This window comes from Chiloscyllium punctatum, chromosome 16 (assembly GCF_047496795.1).
Source record: "Chiloscyllium punctatum isolate Juve2018m chromosome 16, sChiPun1.3, whole genome shotgun sequence".
In the NCBI taxonomy this organism is placed as follows: domain Eukaryota; kingdom Metazoa; phylum Chordata; class Chondrichthyes; order Orectolobiformes; family Hemiscylliidae; genus Chiloscyllium; species Chiloscyllium punctatum.
This window is the reverse complement of record NC_092754.1, coordinates 49,198,187-49,219,931: the sequence shown is the minus strand read 5'-3', so window position 1 is coordinate 49,219,931 and position 21,745 is coordinate 49,198,187. Positions and strand designations below refer to the sequence as shown.

The following is a 21,745-nucleotide window of genomic DNA, read 5'->3' as shown; positions in this document are numbered from 1 at the left end:
ATTGATCAAAGGGGACAATCTTTTTTGGACTCGAGGAAGATCCATAGTGATATTTTGTAAATGTTTGGAGCTGGGATTGTTTTCAATTTTTGACTAAGACATTGGCGAATTTTCCCTATGGTGGGGGATTTCAACCATAGGGAACATGTTTTTACAATGAGAGGAGAAAAATAAAAAAAAACATCAGAGACAACTTTTTACACAGAGAATGGTTTTTGTGTGGGATGATCTTACATCCTTTAGAAGACATTTGGATAAGTAAATGAATATCAAATGTTTGGAACGATATGGGCCAAGTACACACAGGTGGGATTAGTTTAGTTTGGGATTATGACTGGCATGGACTGGTTGGACCGAAGGGTCTGTAACCATGCTGTATCACTACATGACTCTCTGACTATTTATCAATTTTTCTCAATATTAAACAGTGCTGTAGTGATCCTCAAATGAACTGTTGATGTTAAGGTTGTGTCTGAGACTCTGCGAATATTTCCTTCAATGAGAGGAGTGACTAGTTCTCCAAGTTACATAACTGAAAAAATAAACTTTCCTCCAGCATTGTTGCTGAGTCGATTTGATTCTGAGGAGGCGGTGGTTATGGTTTGCAGTTTGCTTTCCACCAACTGGTCAACAGTGAGACAAAATATCTTTGATCCACTGCAGAAACTCCACCTGCTTCCAGTAAATGAAACTGGGAACTCAAGGACCTTTTCTGCAGTCAGTTTAATTGCTGCCAACTATTGTATCTGGCCTATTAAAGGGAAAATGAATAAACTAAAGTAAAATCCTACCAGACAAACGATATTTTCCCATTTACTCACAATGGATACATTTCACTTGGCATTTCTTCTTTAAAAAGGAAAGTCACTAAATACAGCATTCACTGTGTGACTGTCAGAAAACAGGACATTGAATGCAATGACGTTCTGGTTAGTTCAGCCTTTTTATTGAGGATCTTTAAAGCTCCTGAATATGAAGTTAATGGATCCAAAATCCCACATTGCAGTAACATTTGTTATCATCTCAAAGTAAATTAGCAAAATTGAATTGGTTCAAACTCACATCACTTGTTACACCATTCTCTGATTCATGCATCTCATTAAAACTGAGTGTAACAGCGAATTTTGACTGATTTTTATGAGTTATCTGCCCCTGTCAGAGCTATCAGTGAGCAGAGACATGTACTGTTTATAACCTACATCCGTGGTAATGATTATTGTAATACTCTCTAATTTAACCAAACATTCCTGATGCACCCAGACTGTTAGATATGGACGTATGGACTGTCCTGTACTAGTTCATTAGATGCTCTTTCAAAAGTTTACCGAGGTGTTATGTATCCCTGCCAACTCATGTTTTGTTTCTCAGGCACACAGCTTTCCTTTACTATGCATTTTAGGGTCGGAGCAATTTGAAAAAAAAAGATGCAGGGAGAGACATTCTGCAATGTAAGGAGGTGCTCTAATCTCCGGGTCCAAACTGTTTAGTGACACACACTCACATTCTGAACATAATCACTTTAGACATGCTCCATATTAGGTTGCCTAAACTGAATTTAGAAACGGAGATTAGAACTGGTATCTTATTTTGTAAAGTGAGAGAGACTTTGAGTGACAGCAAAAATAAAGTCACTAATTTTGTTGGTTAATAATATTATTGAAGTTCTTTTTAGCTTTATCTGCTTGTGGTGGAATGTAGAATTAAAGGTAGTTAACTTCTAATTGAATATTCTAAATATAATCACTTTGGACAAGCTCTGTGTTCAGTTGTCTAAATTGAATTTTGAAATGTTTAGTATGAATTACATGTTATTTTGTATTGGGACAGAGACTGGCAGTGTCCTGGGAAAACAAGCTCAATTGTTTTACTAGCTGTTAATATGTTTGAACTTTGATTTTAGTTTTATCTGCTTGTGAATGAATGTAGAAATAAAGGGAGCTAACATCCGAATGAATTTGTTTTTTTTTGAAACAAAATACTTGCAACTATCATGTGAAACAGACCTGAAGCTACTCAATTTTACTTCCACCATTTAAATAAAAACACTCCCAAAGAAGCTATTCAGCAAAATAAATATCCCAAGATGTGTATATGTCCATGTTTCAGCGTAACCTCGTAAATACATGATCCCATGTGTTCGGTCTGTACAAGCTGACACCAGGATCCAGTCTGAGCCTTCAGCAGGAAACCAACAGGCGGAAGCTGTAAGCCTGCCCTTTCCGATGGCCATATAAATCCTGGGCACTAGACCGTAATTCAACACTCCTGGGTCGGCTCTGTTTAGAAAGATCTTGACAGAACCGCTTCCCACAAGTTATCAGAATGATTGTGTCGACAATTTTTCTCAGTTTATTCCTTACTTTCTTATCATGTGAGTGTTTTTTGTTCAAGTCTGTCTTTGTTACTGTCTCAATGTTAGTCTACCACAGGAATGTAAAAGACTCAGCCATCATTTCATCAGCATTAATGCTCATGGTTTATTTGTTTTCTTTTTTAAAGGTGTCCAGTCGGAGATTGTGTTGACCCAGCCAGAGGCAGAGACTGGCCGTCCCGCAGGCAGCCTGAAACTGACCTGTAAAACCAGCGGCTTCGCTCTTAGCAGCTACAACATGTACTGGGTCCGACAGGTTCCCGGACAGGGTCTGGAGTGGTTGCTTCGGTACTATAGTTCATCCAGCAGTAACTATGCACCAGCGATTAAGAATCGATTTACTGCGTCCAAAGACAATTCAAACAACATTTTCGCGTTGGACATGGGGAACCTGAAGATTGAAGACACCGCCATCTATTACTGTGCAAGAGACCACAGCGAGAGGAACCAGGGCTGGACCCGTTCAAAAACAGCTCGAGGGAACATTTTGTCAATTCCATCATAAGCTGACGGTCAGTGCGAGTTTTAAATACAATTATACCAACTGCGATCTGAAGCAGACCTCAGGCTGCCTCTTACAAAACTATCAAAGAGGAAATGTACCATTAAAACTAGCAAACTGGTGACACAATGGGACAATGTTTTGGGCATGTCGTATGTACTGCTAACACTTCCATCAATTAAATGCTCGGACAAAATGTTAGTTTTAATATATCTAACAGCTCAGGAAATCACTGCTAATTGTTATGTCAACTATGGCATTAATTCTAAACATGATCAATACTAAATGGCTCTTTGAAATGAAAATTGAGACCTAGAGTAAAGAACAGAGAATGAGTGTACTGGTCTACATCATTGTGATACTACAGTGGGTCACAGTGTTGTGCACAGCGACATCCTCATACAATAACTACTGACAAGTGATTATCTCAAATTGGTGATTTCTACCATGGCAGGAGCGAGAAATAATGTGAGATGCAACTTAAACACAATCCAGTCGTGCTAGTTTGTACAAATGTATAATTTTTTTCTACCATCTTCGTGTTGATTGTCAAGTTAAATGCAGACCAAACCTGGAAAAGTATTCCAAGCTTTCAAAATACAATGAATCGCAATAGCTGAAATAATGCACCAAATCATTTTTAGACGAGTCTGAATCACTGCTTTCCAGGAAGTGAAGAAATTATCTGCACTTTACAGTTTACAGTCTGTCATAGTATTTGACACAACGTGTCTCACAGTGATATAACTGGAATGACACTGCAATTATGGTCAATACAAAAACCTATTCAGCCTCGATTGTTTGAAACTAGTCAGTGATTACTTCTACAAACCATCTTAACTTGCAGTGCAGTATTAGTTCTGTGGGGTTTAATGCCAGTATCACTATTTAATTTGTAAAAGTGTTGGGTAATTATCAATACACCATTTGGGGATTTTGAGAATCAGCTCATGTGTTACTCTGTGAAGTATAAAACAGTATTAAAATTTATCAAGAATGATCAGAATTCACTAGCGCAATTATGTGATGAAGATCTATCGTGACTTTATTTTGCCTGTGGTTCTGAAAATTTAAAATGATAGTAGATTTTTGATTTGTTTTATGCAGAGCAAGTTATTGTGTGACCCAGTCCAGAGAATGTAACACTGTGACTATCTTGATTACTGGGGCCAAGGGACCATGGTGACAGTGACTTCAGGTAAGAACTATGAACTTTCTTAGTGACTTTTTAAAAACTTTCTATTCATGTGACTAATTTCTGAATTAAATGAAACTCAGATTCTGTGCTGAGTTTGGTTTGGTTCGGATTGATTTTTGTTCAGACTGATTATAGACTTCAGTTAAGGCTCAGCAAATAGCTAAAATGGTGATGATGGAGTCAGTTGCTCCGTGTATCTCTTTTTTTTGGTCAGATGGGCATTCTGTGTGGCTGGGTTACTTGAAACACTAATGTCTCTTAAACAGTCAGCTATAAATAATGTTTAATGTCAGTGACACCCTCACTGTGAGTTTTATTGTCAACAACAAACGCTAAGAATTCAAAGATGTTTGAGATATTACCAAACATGATTAAAATATGCTAAAACATCATTATTCATTTCTTGAATATATGTTCTTACCATGATTATATTTTCTCATTTATTTTGTTGATGACAAGCAGGTTAGAAACCGTCATAAACTTTTCTTGTGGTGCGATATTGCAATTTGTTGATTAGATTCTGAGTTTGTTTTACTTGATTCTGTTGAATTGAGTTGATTGGATTTTGGCTTTGTTTTTACTTGGTTTTGTTGAAGTGTGTTGATTGGTTTTTGAAATTGTTTTATTTGATTCTGTTGAATTGAATTGGTTGGATTCTGATTATGTTTCATTCAAATCTGTTGTTTTGAGTTGATTGGATTCTGATTTTATTTTCCTTGATTCTGTTGAGTTGAGTTGACTGAATTCTTATTCAGTTTGTGGAATTGATCAGCGTTTTCATGCTTTCTGTAATTGGTGTTTTCTTTCTGGTGAGGAGATTGTCTCTCTGGATTACTATTCATTACCAATATTTGTGAAGTTCTATTGTTTTTCATGAATCATTTCTGCATTTGTTCAACTTATATGACACATTTTTCTCTGCTTGATTGAAAACATTACATCCATTTGTAACGGTCGGAAAACCAACTTAAGGCAGAAACCTGGAAGTGTGAGAAATGGAAAAAATAAGTTTTTAATGCATTGAATTTTTAAAAAAAAGAACTCAGTTCTAATTGTAAACTAACTGAATTTTGTTTTGAGTAGCCTTATTCAAAATAAAATTTGGGACTAAAATCTGAAACTGCAGAATTGAACAGATTATGTAATTGAAACTAACTTCAAATTATAATGTGGTAATATTTGTCCATTCAGTAATTTTGTTTTGACCATGAAGTGATTAATCAATATATGCCTTCAATCGCTCTACTGTGTGCTGCACAGGATTGTCATGATCAAGAAGGGTGTGCAGGTTGGAAATAAATTGAACTGTTGCCAGAAACGTTACAGCTTGAAGTGTTAAGTCCCCTCACAAACAAGGTTGCTGTTATGACTTGTTATTTCTATTCAATTTAATCATTAGTTTGCTGGATTCTGAGCAGCTTTGTTAGACTTCAATTTGTTTTTTTTTGTGTGAGGTTACAGCATGTTCTTGGTTCTGTTGAAAATGTTTGCAGAGCCAGTTCTGCTGCAAACACACCGTGTTGTGATCTGGTGATCGTTCATCTGTTGAGGAAGGATTGTACTTGGGTAACATTAAATGTGTTATATTTGGGAAACCATTTCTGGTTTCGACATTGTTTTTGCAATGTTAACACGGTTGGTGACAGTGAACCGCTCCAGGTTCCTCATTCAATGCAATCAGCATGCGAGTTGAAATTTCATAAAGCCTATTATTAAGTGAAAGGCAAATCACAAAGGTTTTAGAAATGAAGGGAAAACAGATACCTTCGGGCACCATTTTTACTTAAAAGTAATAATTAACGATTAATCTAATCCATGCTTTCCAATCCAAATTCAGAACTCCACTATCTAGTTCAATCACAAGGTCTGTCTTTAAACAGTTTACAAGTCATAGAGAAATATAAATAGCATTTCAAAAGTCTAATGTTCTAACAGTTCTTGCTCTTGAGCAAAAATGCCATGACTGTGTTATAATTGATCAAGAAACACCTTTCAATTCCGCTGTACACTACATACATATTTTTCTGACTGGAAAAGATCATTGGCAAAGACCATTTGGAAATTCTGCTCAATTCTATGAAGAACAGATCAGTTTCACTGCTTTGATCAGTTTCATACGTAACTTGAGTTGATTCATTGTTATGTCCCTGATTAAATTAGATTTGCAGGATAAAAATAAAACATTAACTGAATTATTTAATCTGCACAGTGCTTTATGTGTTCCCAATCTGTGCATTTTAAATAAATAGTTACATTTTACAAAAAAAAATCAACTGAAGAGTCATTCTTTCGGAAACAACTGCTATAGTGAATTATGTGACCAAGGACAAATTTTGAATTAATTAAAATAATTCACTCATGAACTCGCAGGGCAGCATGGTGGCTCAGTGGTTGGCACTGCTGCCTCACAGCGCCAGGATCCCAAATTCGATTTCACCCTCTGGTGACTGCCTGTATAGAGTTTGCAAATTCTCCCTGTGTCTGCGTGGGTTTCCTTCGGGCGCTCTGGTTTCCTACCACAGTCCAGAAGATGGGCAGGTCAGGTGATTTGTGCAATTTAGCACAGCCGTAGTGTTCAGGGATGTCTAGGTTAGAGTGCATTAGTCAGGGGTAAATATAAATTATGGGGAATGGGTCTGGTTGGGCTACTTACTGTTCAGTGTTGGGCCAAATGGTCTGTTTCCATACTGTAGGAACTCTACTCTTAAAACCATGGGAGTACTTGCTGCAAGCGCAGAGAATTCATTTTACATCGATGTGTTCAGACGTATGCAGAGTTCACAAATTTGCAGAAGACATGAACTAGAGGATAACGGAGCACATTGTTTATTCAGACACTGAAAATAGAGTAATATTTATTTTAATTAATACACTTGACCGATTTATTGCAATGTAGCGATCTGAAGGAATCTGCTCACATTTGTTAAGTGTGACAATTGTTTAGATTAGATTTCCTGCAGTATGTATCGGGCCATTTGGCCCAACAAGTCCACACCGACTGTCTGAAGAGTAACCCACCCAGACCCATTCCCCTACCCTATATTTACCCCTGACTAATGCACCTAACACTATGGACAATATAGCATGACCAGTTCACCTGACATGCACATCTTTGGATTGTGGGAGGAAATCCACACAGACACAGGGGAGATTGTGTAAACTCCACATAGGCAGTCACCCAAGGCTGGAACCGAGCCTGGGTACCTGGATCTGTAAGGCAGCAGTGCCCACATTTACTTAGACATCCGTTAAAGCGGGCAACTCCAGACAGAAGCATGTTTTCAATTCATACCTTTTTAAACATTTTCGTTCATTAAAAGCAGTAAACAAGAAAATGACCTTGCCCTGATTCCTTCAACAGAAATGCTTTCCACACTGGAATGCAGTATTGACTTTATGCAGTGCATGCAAAATCTCCACAGTTCAAGGAACGTTTTAAGAATATGTAAAAATAATTTAGAGAATAACCCATTGCCTCCGGATCTGTGCTTTAATTGGCGATATTTCCCACCTCAATCATTTTATTAAATACAATGACTTATTATGTTTATTAACTCAGTGGTTATTTATGTTCATTGTGAACACATGCTCGTTCACATTAATCCACTGGTTAGTTCCTCTGATGAATGTTCAAGTACAGTGAATATATTTGACGTGAGGAGTTGAGCAATGTATCCTCTAGGATTAAGTCTGTTGTACAGTTTGTTTCAGTGCTATCTCTGACTAACTTGTCAACGGTCCTGACCATTTGTAAATTGTCCAGTTCGGATACCTGAATCTCAGACAGTTCAATTTCATCTCGCGCTTCAAAACCATTTTTATCGGCCAGAAATACAATATTCGATTAGGTGCCTCAGAATTGAGAGCCCTGACCATGTTGTTCCAATCAGAACGAACGTTTCAGGAACAAAAGGCAGACAGCAAGAGTTTTGAAATTGGTTGTTGGCAACAAGAGATATTTGATTGAGCGAGGCAGATGGAAATATGCTGTATACTTTCTTTGTGCCTCAGTTATGCAGGACACATTTCGTGGCACAATATAGAATCAGAATTTTTTTGCATCTTATTATCTGAAAACCTATTATCAGCTTTTAATGTCACTGGCAACGGTCATATTACACTTCAAAACATTTTAATCTTTTTCAGACTAAGTAGACCATCTGGTGCAGCAACATTCACAGGGGAAAGAGGAAGGGAGTTCGAGGTTGGAATCCAGTGACAGTGAATTGATGGCAATACAATTCCTAGTTTTATTCCTCTATAGTTCCCATAGAGTTTGAACAATTTGGAGCTGCTATCAAAGTATTCTTGGATAAATGTTGAAGTGTTACTTTCATTGTACAAACATTCTGGAACAATTCCTGGTTGTTGGAAGGTGTTAATAACTAACATGGTTTATGTACTGTCAAAACAGGTGGGCTGTGTTCTCTGTGATAGTGTTGAGCTCATTGTGTTCAGGTCTGTTGTGATGTTGTGGTAGTGTTCCTGATTCTGTGCCAGGTGGCCTGTGTTCACTTACAACCTGTTAGAGAGGTATATAACACCATCTCTTATCAGGTTACTTCAGTGCAAGAAAGCAGATTGAGATGTTTGGGTGTTTATTGGAATTCCACTCAGAGGCCAGTGAAATCTATTCAATCGCTGTCCTGACTTGTGTCTCTTAGATATTAAACAGAAGTTTGGCAATTAGCAGCTTTTTCCAGATCAATATTTGTTCACAAGCGTTTGGGCACAAGATGGTGTTAATGGAGTAAGTGCTCACTTTATATTAAACCAGTGCTGTGGCTGAATTTGATTGTTCAGTACGGTGGGGGTTCCGCTGAATCCAACACTTGCAGCAGATGGTGATAGCTTTTCAATTGGTCTTCAATTGCTATCTCCGACCATCCAGTACCTCTGCTAAGAATCCTTTTTCCAACAGGAGTCAAGCCAACGTAATCACTGTTTATCTCAACAGGTGTGAGCTCTTGTGCCAAAAACATGAAAACAATTTGGTGAAGAGGGGGTCTCTGGATGCGAAAGGTTAACCTTGCCTTCTCTCTACAGGAGCTGCTAGACCTGCTGAGTTTCTTCAGAAATTTCTGTCTTTTATTTTGGTTTTCTAGCATTTAAAGTTTGTTGTTTCATTGAAAAAAGTTCTGTTTGATTAAACACGTTCTTCAGAGAAAAGATGCATTTGAACAAATTGCGAATGTTCAGAGATATTAAATATCAGAGAATCATTGAATTTGAGTGCCCTGATCTCGAGCTGGAGTTTCACAAGAAACTATTATGAAGTAACAACACACTCCAGAGTGCAGTGGCTGCTGTAATTGGGTGGAAGTTATTTTGATCACTCAAATATAGAATGTCAATGATCTCGTTCCAAATAATCAACAGAATTTTTTTTAAAGCAAGTGTGAAACAATTAATTTGTTGAAATATTTTAATAAAAAGTGTTCACCGCCAGTGCTAGCTTAATGAATGACACAATGATAGGAAGGTAGGAGCAAGAGGAGGGCACTCAGCCCCTCAAGCTGTTCCACCACTTACTTAGATCATGGAGCATCTGTGAGCCAAATCCGCAGGTCTCCCTTTGGCTAAAACTCTTCAACACCTTTGATAAACAAGCAAAAACTATCCCAGATTTACTGATTCAATAAACAAAGGGAGACACCATTTCTGAAAGACATTCCTGTGAGTACTGTGAAACAATGAGGCTGGAATTAATTGCTCATGAAAGTAAACTTTAAATCTCTGACTATTTCCAATTGAAACATCCCAATCATCATATTTCATTAATTTAACACTATACTTGCCTGGAATAAAGAAATATAATGTGTGATTGCCTTGCTAAAAATGAGGGATGCTTGATTCCTATTATATGATTAAGAAATAGCTCTGTTCCTTCAGTGAAAACACAGTCAAATCACACAAAAGGAAACCATGTCATCTTGTGTAGACACACAAGTGCCTCAAATAATTTACAATTCTTCCAGTAAGTTGTTTGAATCTCTAGACCGGTGTGGAAGTGTCAGACTTTTTATATCGCCTTGAGAAACCAGTTGTCATCAGTCTATTTGAATTGCTGAAGTTTGTGTGGTATTAGCACATTCACAGCGCTGGTAGGAAGTGAGTCTCATGGCTGTGATTGAGGAAGAGGAAACAGGCAGGGAAATAGTTGAGAGTCAAGTTGAAGTCTGATTTGGAGGAAAGCTTTCAGGAGAAGCAGTTACATGCATGTGCGCCCTTATCCTCAAGGATCACAATTTTGGAACATGCTGCCGAAGGGACATGACAGCATGCAAAATGGAAGCTGAAGAAGGCACCTTGGCCCCTCTAGAAGGCTATTCCATTCATGGGATCATCACTAATCTTGCTGCTCACCAATCTTCCCAACACTCGATAACATTGAACCTGATTGTTCACTATTCAGCAAAAGAATGGTGAACCTTTGGAATTCTCCACCACAGAAATTGATTGAGGACAAAACATTAAATGATTTCAATAAGGAGATAGATTCCTTCAATCCTTAAAAAAATGCTACAGATATGTGGGAGAAAGGGAAACAGGCTACAATATTGGTTGAAAGCCATGAAAACATTGAATGGGACCTGGTTTGTAGGTTTGTAAGTTTGCATGTAATGCCAACATTGGTGGTATAATTGGCAGTGAAAGTTATCTAAACGTACAATGAGATCTTGATCAGCTGGGCCAGTGGGCTGAGGAGTGGCAGATGGAGTTTAATTTAAATGAACATGACGTGTTGCTTTTTAAGAAGATAAATCAGGTCACTGGATAGTGACGTTTAAACACAGGGCCTTGAGGGTCCAGACTCATAGAGTCTTACAGAGTTAATGGTAGGGCACTGGATAGTGATGTTGAACACTGAGGAACCTGAGGGTTCAGACTCATAGATTCTTGAAAGCGTTGTCTCAAGTTCCTAGTGTGTTGAAGGTGTTTTGCACATGTACGTTCGTTGGTCAGAGCACTGAGTGCAGAAGTTAGGGCTTCATGTTGTAACTGTCCAAAACATTGGAATGAACTGCCAGAGGAAGTGGTAAATGCAGAGCTAGGTCCAACATTTAGAAGACATTTGAACAGCTACAGGAACAGGATAGGTCTGGATGGATATGGGCCAAAGGCAGGCAAGTGGAATTAGTTTAATTTGGGAACTCTGGTCAGCATGGATGAGCTGGACCAAAGGAACTGTTTCTGTGCTGTATGACTTTATGATTCACTGACTTTATGGTGGAGTAGGCTCAAAGTTGGAAGGTGGTGAGCAAGTGAGGGGCTAGATTGGGAATATGGGAGAGTTTGGGCTGGTAGGCTGTGAGGTGTTGGCTGGCTGCTGGGTAAGCTTGCATGCACTCTGTCTGGCAAGGTGGCATCAAGGTAAATGGTAATGGTCACAGGATAATTTGTTCGAATTGTGCTTGGTAGGTGAGGGGTAGTTTGAGCTGAAATGCAGGAGGTCTGTCTTTGCCAGACAGGTTTATGGAGAGGTGGGCAGGATGCCAGGCTGGTTAGTGTAGAGGTGGGCAGAGTGCCAGGATGTTTCGGGGTGGAAGGTCACTGTAATGAAGTGACAGGTGGACGTGTTGTCAAAATGCAAAGCTCGGAGTCTGGCAAAATGGTAGGTTGTAAAGCACAGATGCGAAAGGAGCTAGGATGCAATGTGCACAGGTTGACTTGGGTAAGATGAGAGGTCAGTGACCAAGGGCTGAGTTCATGTCTTGGGTAGTGGGCTTTTGTCTGAGGTTGTGAAAATGATGGTGCCAGGTCCAGTCAGGGCCAGATTCACCATGGGGCAGGTGCAGGGCGGCAGGAGTGTAAATGAGTGAAAGGAATTGAGATCATATGTCCATCTGGAATATAGAATATAGAACATTACAGTGCAGTACAGGCCCTTCAGCCCTCGATGTTGTGCTGACCTGTGGAACCAATCTGAAGCCTGTCTGTCCTACACTATTCCATTTTCATCCATATATTTATCCAATGACCTTTAATGCCCTTAAAGTTGGCGAGTGTACTATTGTTGCAGGCAGTGCGCTCCATGCCCCTACTCCTCTCTGAGTAAAGAAACAACCTCTGACATCTATCATCTATGTCCTCTCCTGCTAGCCATCACTATTCAAGGAAAAAGACTTTCACTGTCCACCCTCTGTTTATCTTTTATGTCTCAATTAAGTCACCTCTCAACCTTCTTCTCTCAAACAAAAACAGCCTCAAGACCCTCATCCTTTCCTCATTAAACCTTCCCTCCATACCAGACAACATCCTGGTAAACCTCCTCTGATCTCTTCCAAAGCTTCCACATTCTCTCTATAATGTGGTGACCAGAACAGTACACAATACTCCCAAGTGCGGCCACACCAGAGTTTTGTACAGCTGCAGCCTAACCTCGTGGTTCTGAAACTCAGTCCCTCTATTGATGAAAGCCAACAGAAAGTATGCCTTCTAAATAACTCTTATCAAACTGGCTGGCAACTTTTAGGGATCTATGTACATGGACACCGAGATCTCTCTTCTCAGCTATACTACCAATATGGATTGCCTTGGATGTGTTTTGTGTGATAGGGGTTGTGTGTTCCGGGCATGAATGGGTGTATAGCAGGGTAGGGTTTGTCATAGTGAGTGGAAATTTAGGTCTAGACAGAGTAAGTGCAGTGGTTAGTCTGAAAGATGAGGTTTGGTGGTGAACTGCGTGTCAATTTGATAGTGATTAAAGTTAAAGATTACCAGTTCATTTCTCAAATCATATTTACGTAAATACTCAGCTGTAACACTCCAAAGTCTCTGAACCTTAATGGTCCTCCATTTTTCAGAGGCCTCCAGAATTCAGATAATTGTAAATGAGATGTTTCAACTTCCAGACAATTGGCAGGAGTTCAGCCGTGACAGCCATCCTCCTAGTCCCAGACCTCAGCTCCTGCTGCAGTGACCTTCCTCCCAGAGAACATTCTGCCTTGAATTGATAAGTGAGGAAGGCTCACTGGACCTGATTTCCAAGTATGGGGACAGCAAACACGAGGGGACACAACTTTAAAGTGAGGGGAGATAGGTATAAGACAGATGTCAGAGGTAGTTTCTTTAGTCATTGAGTAGTAAGGGAATGGAATGCTTTGCCTGCAACGGTAGTAGATTCGCCAAGATTAAGTCATCATTGGACAGGCTTGGATGCTGCCTGAACTGCTGTGCTCTTCCAGCACCACTAATCCAGAATCGGATTTCCAGCATCTGTAGTCATTGTTTTTACCTAGGCATACAGACGTACATGGAATAGTGTAGGTGGGATAGGCTTCAGATTAGTATGACAGGGTGGTGCGACATCGAGGGCCGAAGGGCCTGTATTGCACTGTAATGTTCTATGTTCTATGATTCACTCTGATTTCTCTCCGGGGGTACTACCAGCGGTTGGGTATTTCCAGCAGCATGGTACCTAGTGGGACAGCACGCTGGTTCCGTGGTTAGCGCTGCTGCCTCACAGTGCTAGGGACTCGGGTTCCATTCCAGCCTCGGGTGACTGCGTGGAGTTGGCACTTTCTCCCCATGTCTGTGTGCATTTCCTCCCACAGTCCAAAGATGTGCAAGCTGGGGGAATTGCAAATGTTGTGTTCAGTGATTGGGAGGTTAGGTGCATTAGTCAGGGTTAACTGTAGCATAATAGGGTAGGGGAATAGGTCTGGATGGGTTACTTTTCAGAGGGTGGGTGTGGACTTGTTGGGCCAAATGGCCTGTTTGCACACACTGTAGAATTTCGATGAATCTGCATTTCCTTGGTTTGTATTTTGTGAAACTTCTTTGCTCTTCACAGCAATCCAGTGAAAGTGTCAGTTGTTGAGATCTTCAAAGTTACTGGGGTGGGATCAGGATGTTCTTCTTCCTAAATTATATGGCAATGGTCAAGGTCGAGGGCATGTTTCTAAAGAAGGAACCAATTATCATGATCAGCAACTGGTAGGAAACAAAAATAAACTCCAGTTACGCTGTAGACTCAGTGGGAGCATACTGGCAAACGTTTACAGCTGAGGATACATTTGAGTAACTGATAAGGTCAAATGAACAGAAACCAGAAACTAACATGCTCAATTGGTCATTCTATTGTAGAGACACCGTCTCCCCCCACGCTTTATGGCCTGGTCTCCTCCTGTCAGGAGCACGACACCGGTTCTGCGACCTTTGGTTGTTTGGCGATGGATTATTCCCCTGACGTCACCAAGGTAACCTGGAAGAAAGGTGGGGAGTTAATCACGACTGGATTTAAGACTTACCCATCAGTGAGAAACAAGAAGGGAACCTATACCCTGAGCAGCCAGTTAACCCTGCCCGAGTCAGCGGCAGATTGCCCCAGCAAAATCTACTGTGAGGTTCAACACAGCGGGTCACACAACATCAAAGAAATGCCATGTCCAGGTATGTGTTGTGGGAACTGAGATAAACAGAGCATCTGGGATTAATATGAAGAAGGCATTATTTATAACCGTTTTCACAGTATCACCTTATACAGCACAGGAACAACGCCCTTTGATCCATCCAGTTCACGCCTATCAATAACAGCCACCTAACTATTCCAGTCTCATGTGCCAGCACCTGATCCATTGCCTTGTGTGACTTGCCCTTGCAAGGATGCATCGCAATACTTCATACCTATTATGAGGGGCTCAGTCTCTACATGACTTATAGGTGCTGAGCTCCAGGCTAACACCACCCTCTGTTTGATTTTGTTTTCCCCTGAGATCCACTTGGAAGCTCCTGGCCTTACCTTCTCTCTCCATCAAGGGGAAAGGTTTCATCCAGTTTACCCTGTAATTGCCTAAAATAATTCTAGACATCATGATAATCTTCTCCCTAATTCTCCTCTGCTCCAAGGAAAACCCCTGTCTATCTAAACTAGTTTCATAACTAAAACCCTCCAACCCAGGCAAGATCCTGGCAAATCTCATCAATACTGCCTTCAGTGTAATCACATTCCTTCGATAACATGCATACAATGCTTCAGTATGGCCTAACCAGTGTTCTATTAAGTTCCAGTATCATCTCCCTACTCTTCATTGTCAATGTCTCGGCTCATAAAAGAAAATATCCTCTCACCTTCTTAGCCTCTTTATCCAGACGACACAGTACGATAGGGGATCGGTGGGTACATGCACCAAAGATCTTCAGGCCTTTCCAGGGTTCTACCATTCAAAACATCATACCTCACAGATTCTTCTGCCGAATTACATCACCTTACATTTATGCAGAATAATTTCCATTTGCAACTTCTCTTCACATACAACCAACCCTTTTATATCCTCCTGCAATCTAAAGCCATTATGCTCATGACTTACCAACATGACAGTTTTCATTTCATCTGTGAATTCACTGGTTAATCCTCCTAAATTTGAGTCTTAATCATTAGTATGTAAGAGAAATAACAAGGAAATCAAACCAATCCCTACAGAGCACCAGGAGACATAGATTTCCAGTCACGCAGACACCCGATGACTATTATGCCCTGCTCCCACCACTCAGCCAGTTCTCGATCCAATCTGTCAAATTAACTCCGATCCCATTGGCTCTGATTATTTCTATCATCTGGACATTGAGTTATCTCTCTGAAAACTACTATCAAATTCTTACACATGACTTCCTCTCAATAAAACCCTGCTGAAAATTGTTGATTTATCTTCCAAATGAAGACTAATTTCACTTCTCAATAGTTTCCCTACCACTGAGATGAGCTTGACAGATCTGTGTTTTCATTATTTATACCTTCCTTCGTCCTGCATGACAGTGCAACGTTGGCTGATCTACACTCACTTGGCACAACTGCTGTGGCCAGACAGGAATTCTAAATTATTGTCAGCGACCCAACTATTTCATCCTTTGCATCGCTCAACAGCTCGGTATACCTTTCATCTGCCCTGGAAATATAACCACTTTTCATTCAGCAAGACAACACAGAACATCACGTCATGTGTCCTAATTTCGGAAAACCTCATCGCAACACCCCTCCATGTTTTCGTCCCCACATTGTCCCTCTTACGACTGAACACTGGCACGACACGTTCGTTTTGACCACAACCTAATCCTCCGGCTCCACTCCAATAATACACTTAATGAGCGTTACTGTTTCCTGAATAATTCTTTTATTATGAATGAGCACGTAACTTTTAAAAATATTTTCCTTTATTTTGACTGCTATTATTTTCTCATGGTCCCTTTTGCTCTTCTAATTCCTCTATCTTTTAAACTCCCCCTTGCACATTCTGTACTCCATACTAATTCCTATGGTTTTGAGATTTCTGTATAGACCGGAAGCCTGCCTTGTTTCTCTTTATCTCCCCCTCCATGCCCTTTGGTGTCCAGAGCCCACTGCATTCTTGGTCCCACTCAGTGGCTTCCTGGGAAATGTCCTCCCTGTGATTTTCTTATCTCTCTCTTAAATGTGTCACACTGCTCTGACTCAGATTTACCAATAAGTGTCAGCTTCCAGTCCACTCTGGTCAAGTCATTACCTGATCTTACTAAAATTGTCCTTCCCTTTTTCAGAACTTTGGGCCAATTTCTATTCCTTTGCAGTACAATCTGAAATCCAACTGATTTACGATCACTGTCTGCAAAGTGCTCCACCATTGAGGTTTTACCCACTGGGTCGACTTCATTCCCTAAAGTTAAGTCCAGATTCACCCCTCTCTTGCAAGGTCTGGATTAAAATTCTCAGTATTAAACACATACTTTGTTAAAATATTCTCCTGGGGGCATTTTCAGAATTCTGCTCCCTCTAAATTTTTGACAAAATTATATCCAAGCCTATGCTGAGGAAGTTAAAAACCTCTTTTCTCATTCCCCTATTTAATTTACATTTCTCTGAAATTTGCCCATGTATGTTCACTTGCTCTTTTGGACCTATAGTAAGGTCTATCGTGCTCTCCCAGTAGTTATGTTTGCTGTATTTTGGTTTTGAAGTACTGTCCATTTGCCTTTGTTCGAGGAGGTATCCATGGTTTCATTTCTCTTTAAAGCCTAAAATACTCTTGTCAGAATTGCGACAGAAGCAACATTCTGCACTGCACACCCCCAGCCCTCATCCTTTTCCATCTTTCCCTGTCTCGCCTGAAGGCACTAAATCCTGGAATGTTGAATAGCCCACTCCTGCCCCGCTCTCAATATGTCTCTGTGATAGCAACCGCATCATTTCCTCATTTATGCCAGTAATTTGTCTGCCTTGTTCATCAGACTCTGTCATTAAAACGAATACCATCCAACATTGCTATCTCCCTTTTGATGTTACCGGCCTATAGTTTCTCTGCCTCCTTGACTCCCTTGCTGTGTCCTATAATTTTAGCTTTTCACATTGTCCTGCTGATCTTTCTGTGTGGATCCCAGCTTCTCCAGCACTCTGCACAATTATGATTCTTGTATGCATTAACCACAAGAAACCTTGATATATGAGAACTGATTGTATTTGTTCTGAAATTCGTCAGATAATTTATGCGATGTGTTTCCTAATGATCTAGGTATTCTCCCACCAACTCTTCTCCTAACTGTGAGCTCCAGTGAAGAAATCGCAAGCAGCAAGTTTGCAACCGTCGTCTGTTCAATCATCGATTTCCATCCGAAGTCAATCTCCGTGAGTTGGTTGAAAAATGGCCGACCCTTGGATTCTGGCTTCTTCACGTCTCCCGTGTGTGAGGCAAATGGGAACTTCTCAGTGACAAGTCGGCTGATGGTCCCTTATGGTGAATGGTTCAACAGCGCAGTCTATACCTGCCAGGTCACTCATGGAGAGAACATTCAAAGTAAAAACATCACCGCACTCCAGGGTAAGAGACACACACTGAGAGAGCTACAAATCATTCTGAACTCAGATGTGAATCAAACACGCTCATTTATCAGGCGTAGTAAACAGTACAGTACAGCTTCTCGTTTCCCAACATGCCACATATCGCATTTCAGTTTGAATGTTACATTAGCATCACTCATCACTCAACATTTTGGCAAGTCAGAATAGCATGTTTCCTCTCTGTTGAAGATAGATATATAGACAGTGAGCTTTGTTAAATAGTTTATTGCCTGACCATGCTGGGAGAGGCGTTCAGAGGGCCGCTTCAAGGATAAGTTTGGGGGTGGAGGGGGGATATTGGAGAGATATCTGATTGAAACATAGAAAATACTGAGAGACTGAGGTCGAGTGAACGTGGAATAGATGTTTTGACTGGTAGGCCAGACTAGGACCCAAGGGCACAGTCTCAGGGTCAAAGGGGCACTGTTTGTAGATTAATTTAAGACCCTTTTGTTTGTTTTTTTCTCCCCTGCTCTATGAAGAAATTAAAAAACGTACCTTAGTAAATAAAGTGAAAGTACAGACCAGTTACGAACAAACTGAATGGAGGGAAAGATTTAAGGAGATGGGTGTCCTTCTCGATATCTAATGCTGTACTCAATGTCTTGTTTTCCGATCTACTCCAAACACAGCTCACGAGGAACAATGACATAAATTAGAGAATGACATCACACCAATAACGCAAAGTATTTTTGATCACGTTAAATATAATGAACAGAATTTCCATGGCTGTTCACCGCTCCTGTAACACTTTAGAACTCTGCAAAGAGAATAATTATTATTTATTATCATTTGTCTAAAATGTAGGATGTGATTTGGCAGTCAGCATGACCAGCAGCATTTGCACCTAAGGATTATGAACATGGAAATGAACTCATTATATTGAGATTACTCTTGTCACAAGTATCTATAGATGGTGTTAAGTGAGAGACAGACTGTGAAAGAAAGGTAATTCCATGGGTTACATGATGGTATCTTCGATTATTTTATTTTTTTTCAGGTTTCACTTGTTACAAAGCCAGTGTTCTTTAGGAGTACTTACACAGGGTATGTTATAGGTAATCACAAATGCTTTCACAAATCAAAATACATCAACAACAGTAAGCATCGTTTCAGCAATAGTTGGAGTTGCCATTTTGAAGGTGGTGTCTTCACCCTGTGAAGAAGTAATCTGAAGATTGGCTGTTTGTATCATAAAGGGGAATTTTTCATTGACTTTGATTTTTGTTTCATAGAAGATACTGAGTGCCACCCTAACACCGTTAAAATCCTCCCACCGCCAGTAGAACAAGTCTTACTGGAGGCGACGGTGACGTTAACCTGCATTGTGTCCAATTTTCCTTCTGGAGTCAACGTGACCTGGAAACAAGAAAAGAAGCCTCTGAAAACAGAGATTGCTGACCAGCCTGGACAGAATCCCGACAGCGTGATCAGCAAATTAGACATTTCTACTGAAGCCTGGCTGAGTGGCGTTACTTTTGAATGTGTGGTGTACCATCAGAATCTACCGACTCCGCTGAGAGACTCCATCCACAAGGAGAAAGGTGAGCGGTGAGATTAAAACACAAAGGATCCCATGTGTAATCCAGATCCAGTTACATCAATGTCAGGCTTTGATTGGTAATGAACAAACACCATTGGGAGTATTAATTATGCATCTGAAGGCAGGATAGCTAGGTAGCTGATTAAGAAAAAGATGGACCAAAGGATATTGTATTCTGATTCAGTCAGATAAAGTGGGAAGAAGCCTGGGTTGTGACGTCACCATCAGCAATGACAGTTGGACAGAATGTCCTTGTTGTGGGCTGGAAACATGGAGGCAACTTTCACATTAAACTCGACTTTTTTTACTGGACAGAATGTGTACCATTCTGCTCCTTTAGTAAACGGAAGTGAATAAATCCCAAATTAAACATGGCATATGTTAATATTTAGTGAAATTGTGATATTGGTTCAGCATTTTTTGGTTGATTTATATTTGTCTCAAATATTCTGCAGTGATTAATCCGCTGGAGCCATCAGTGTCGGTCCTCCTGCCACCAACAGAAGAAATCTCCGCTCAGAGGTTTCTCTCCCTCACCTGTTTAGTGAGAGGTTTCTCCCCCCGAGAGATCTTCGTCAAGTGGACAAACAATGACAAGCCGGTGAATCCCAGTAACTACAAGAACACTGAGGTGATGGCGGAGAGTGACAACATCTCCTTCTTCATGTACAGCCTGTTATCCATTACAGCGGAGGAGTGGGCCAGCGGTGCTTCTTACTCCTGTGTGGTGGGACATGAAGCGATTCCACTGAAGATCATCAACAGAACAGTCGATAAATCCAGCGGTAAACCAAGTTTTGTAAACATTTCGCTTGCACTGATGGACACTGTTAATTCATGTCAATAAAAATCTCAAAGTTGCATTTAATAATTCAACAGAAGTAATAGAAGTGTTTTTTTTTCGCTCCAGTTGTGAGTTAAATACTGAATTAATTGATTCCCACCCTGACTTCCATTCCATCTGTGTAGTTAAAGTGGATTATTAACAGGTCTTGGACAAGTGTCTTGTGCAGTTAATGTTCTCTGCTCAGATACACCCTGGGTCAGAGACAGAGTAAAGCTCACTCATTGCAGGATTCCGCCAAATACCTTATCCATCCTAAATCCCTCTGTGACAAAATCTGACAATGTCCATTTTATCTCAAGGGTAGAGCACGAGTTTTGAACTTGGTGTTCTTGATTCCCCCGATTGGACACTCTTACAAAATTCATGTCAGTTTTAAACTGCCACATTGCACCAATTGGAAATGTAAATTTAAGACACGTAAAAATTAAATTTGATTGGAACATACCAATCATAAATAGTGCAGAACAGTTTGAATTGTTTCTGGGGAACTGCCAGGGATCTTGCACCAGCGCATGAGTTGACAGAATGTATCTTCACTTTCACACCAAAGAGAATCAACAGATAAGTTGTCGTGAAGCAGAGGGGAGGGGAACGATGAATGGTCTGTCCTCTTGCTCCCTGTGAAGAGTTTTCATGGAAGATGTCCTCTGCAATGTAACCCAGTTACTAACAGGAACAGTCAGCGTCTTGCTTACTGTCCAAAGATTTAACATTTCCATGCAAAATAATACCTTTGAAGCATGTTGGACACGCTTGGCTCTGTTAACAAATGATTAACATTGATTCCCATAATCCAAAACTGGTGTTTGCATCGTCCCGGTTTGTATTCCATAGGTTTGTCTCAGTTTTCTGGAGCACATGGGATCAATTCTGGTATTCGAATACCTGATATCATTTTGTTTCACATACAGAACACAAGTCGACATTTTCTAATAAATATATTCAGAAATGTTATCTCTGGGGCAGTGGGGATTTGAACTCAAGACTTTTCTCTCAGAGACAGAAATTCTATCACTGCAACAGAAGTGTTGCTCATAAAACACTTATCTCTCCATGACGATGGGAAATGTTTCCTACAACACCAAGGTCAGATCTAATTATGGGCAATCCATTAAAATTAGAACAATAAATTAGAATAATAAAAATTGCAGTCTGGTATAAGAACAGATACAGAGAGATGATCACAAATACACTCGTAATGACACATATACAAGCTCTCACCTAAAGACACATATTTATGTGCACACTCAAATGTGCATATAGATAAGATGTCACACATGCATACTCACACAGAGCCACACATGCAAGTGGCACTTGAACACTCTCTAAGCTCATACAAAAACTCACATACACCGAATGAAAATCATTTGCACAAATGAACAGGGGTATTCACACATAACCATGAGAAACATAGACACACGGTAACACACAAATACATTTACATTCATACAGCACAATGCGTACAGACATACAC

At 40.2% G+C, this 21,745-nt stretch overlaps 1 gene segment (V, D, J or C); it reads left to right on the top strand.

Annotated features, from left to right (window-relative positions):
- Positions 1–2,220: 2,220 nt before the first annotated feature.
- LOC140487183 (Ig heavy chain C region-like) lies at positions 2,221–20,305 on the top strand. The segment is given in 7 exon segments: positions 2,221–2,371; positions 2,500–2,818; positions 4,031–4,071; positions 14,161–14,466; positions 17,556–17,861; positions 19,117–19,425; positions 19,880–20,305. Coding segments are annotated over 7 exon segments (1,722 nt in total).
- The last annotated feature ends 1,440 nt before the right edge of the window (positions 20,306–21,745 follow it).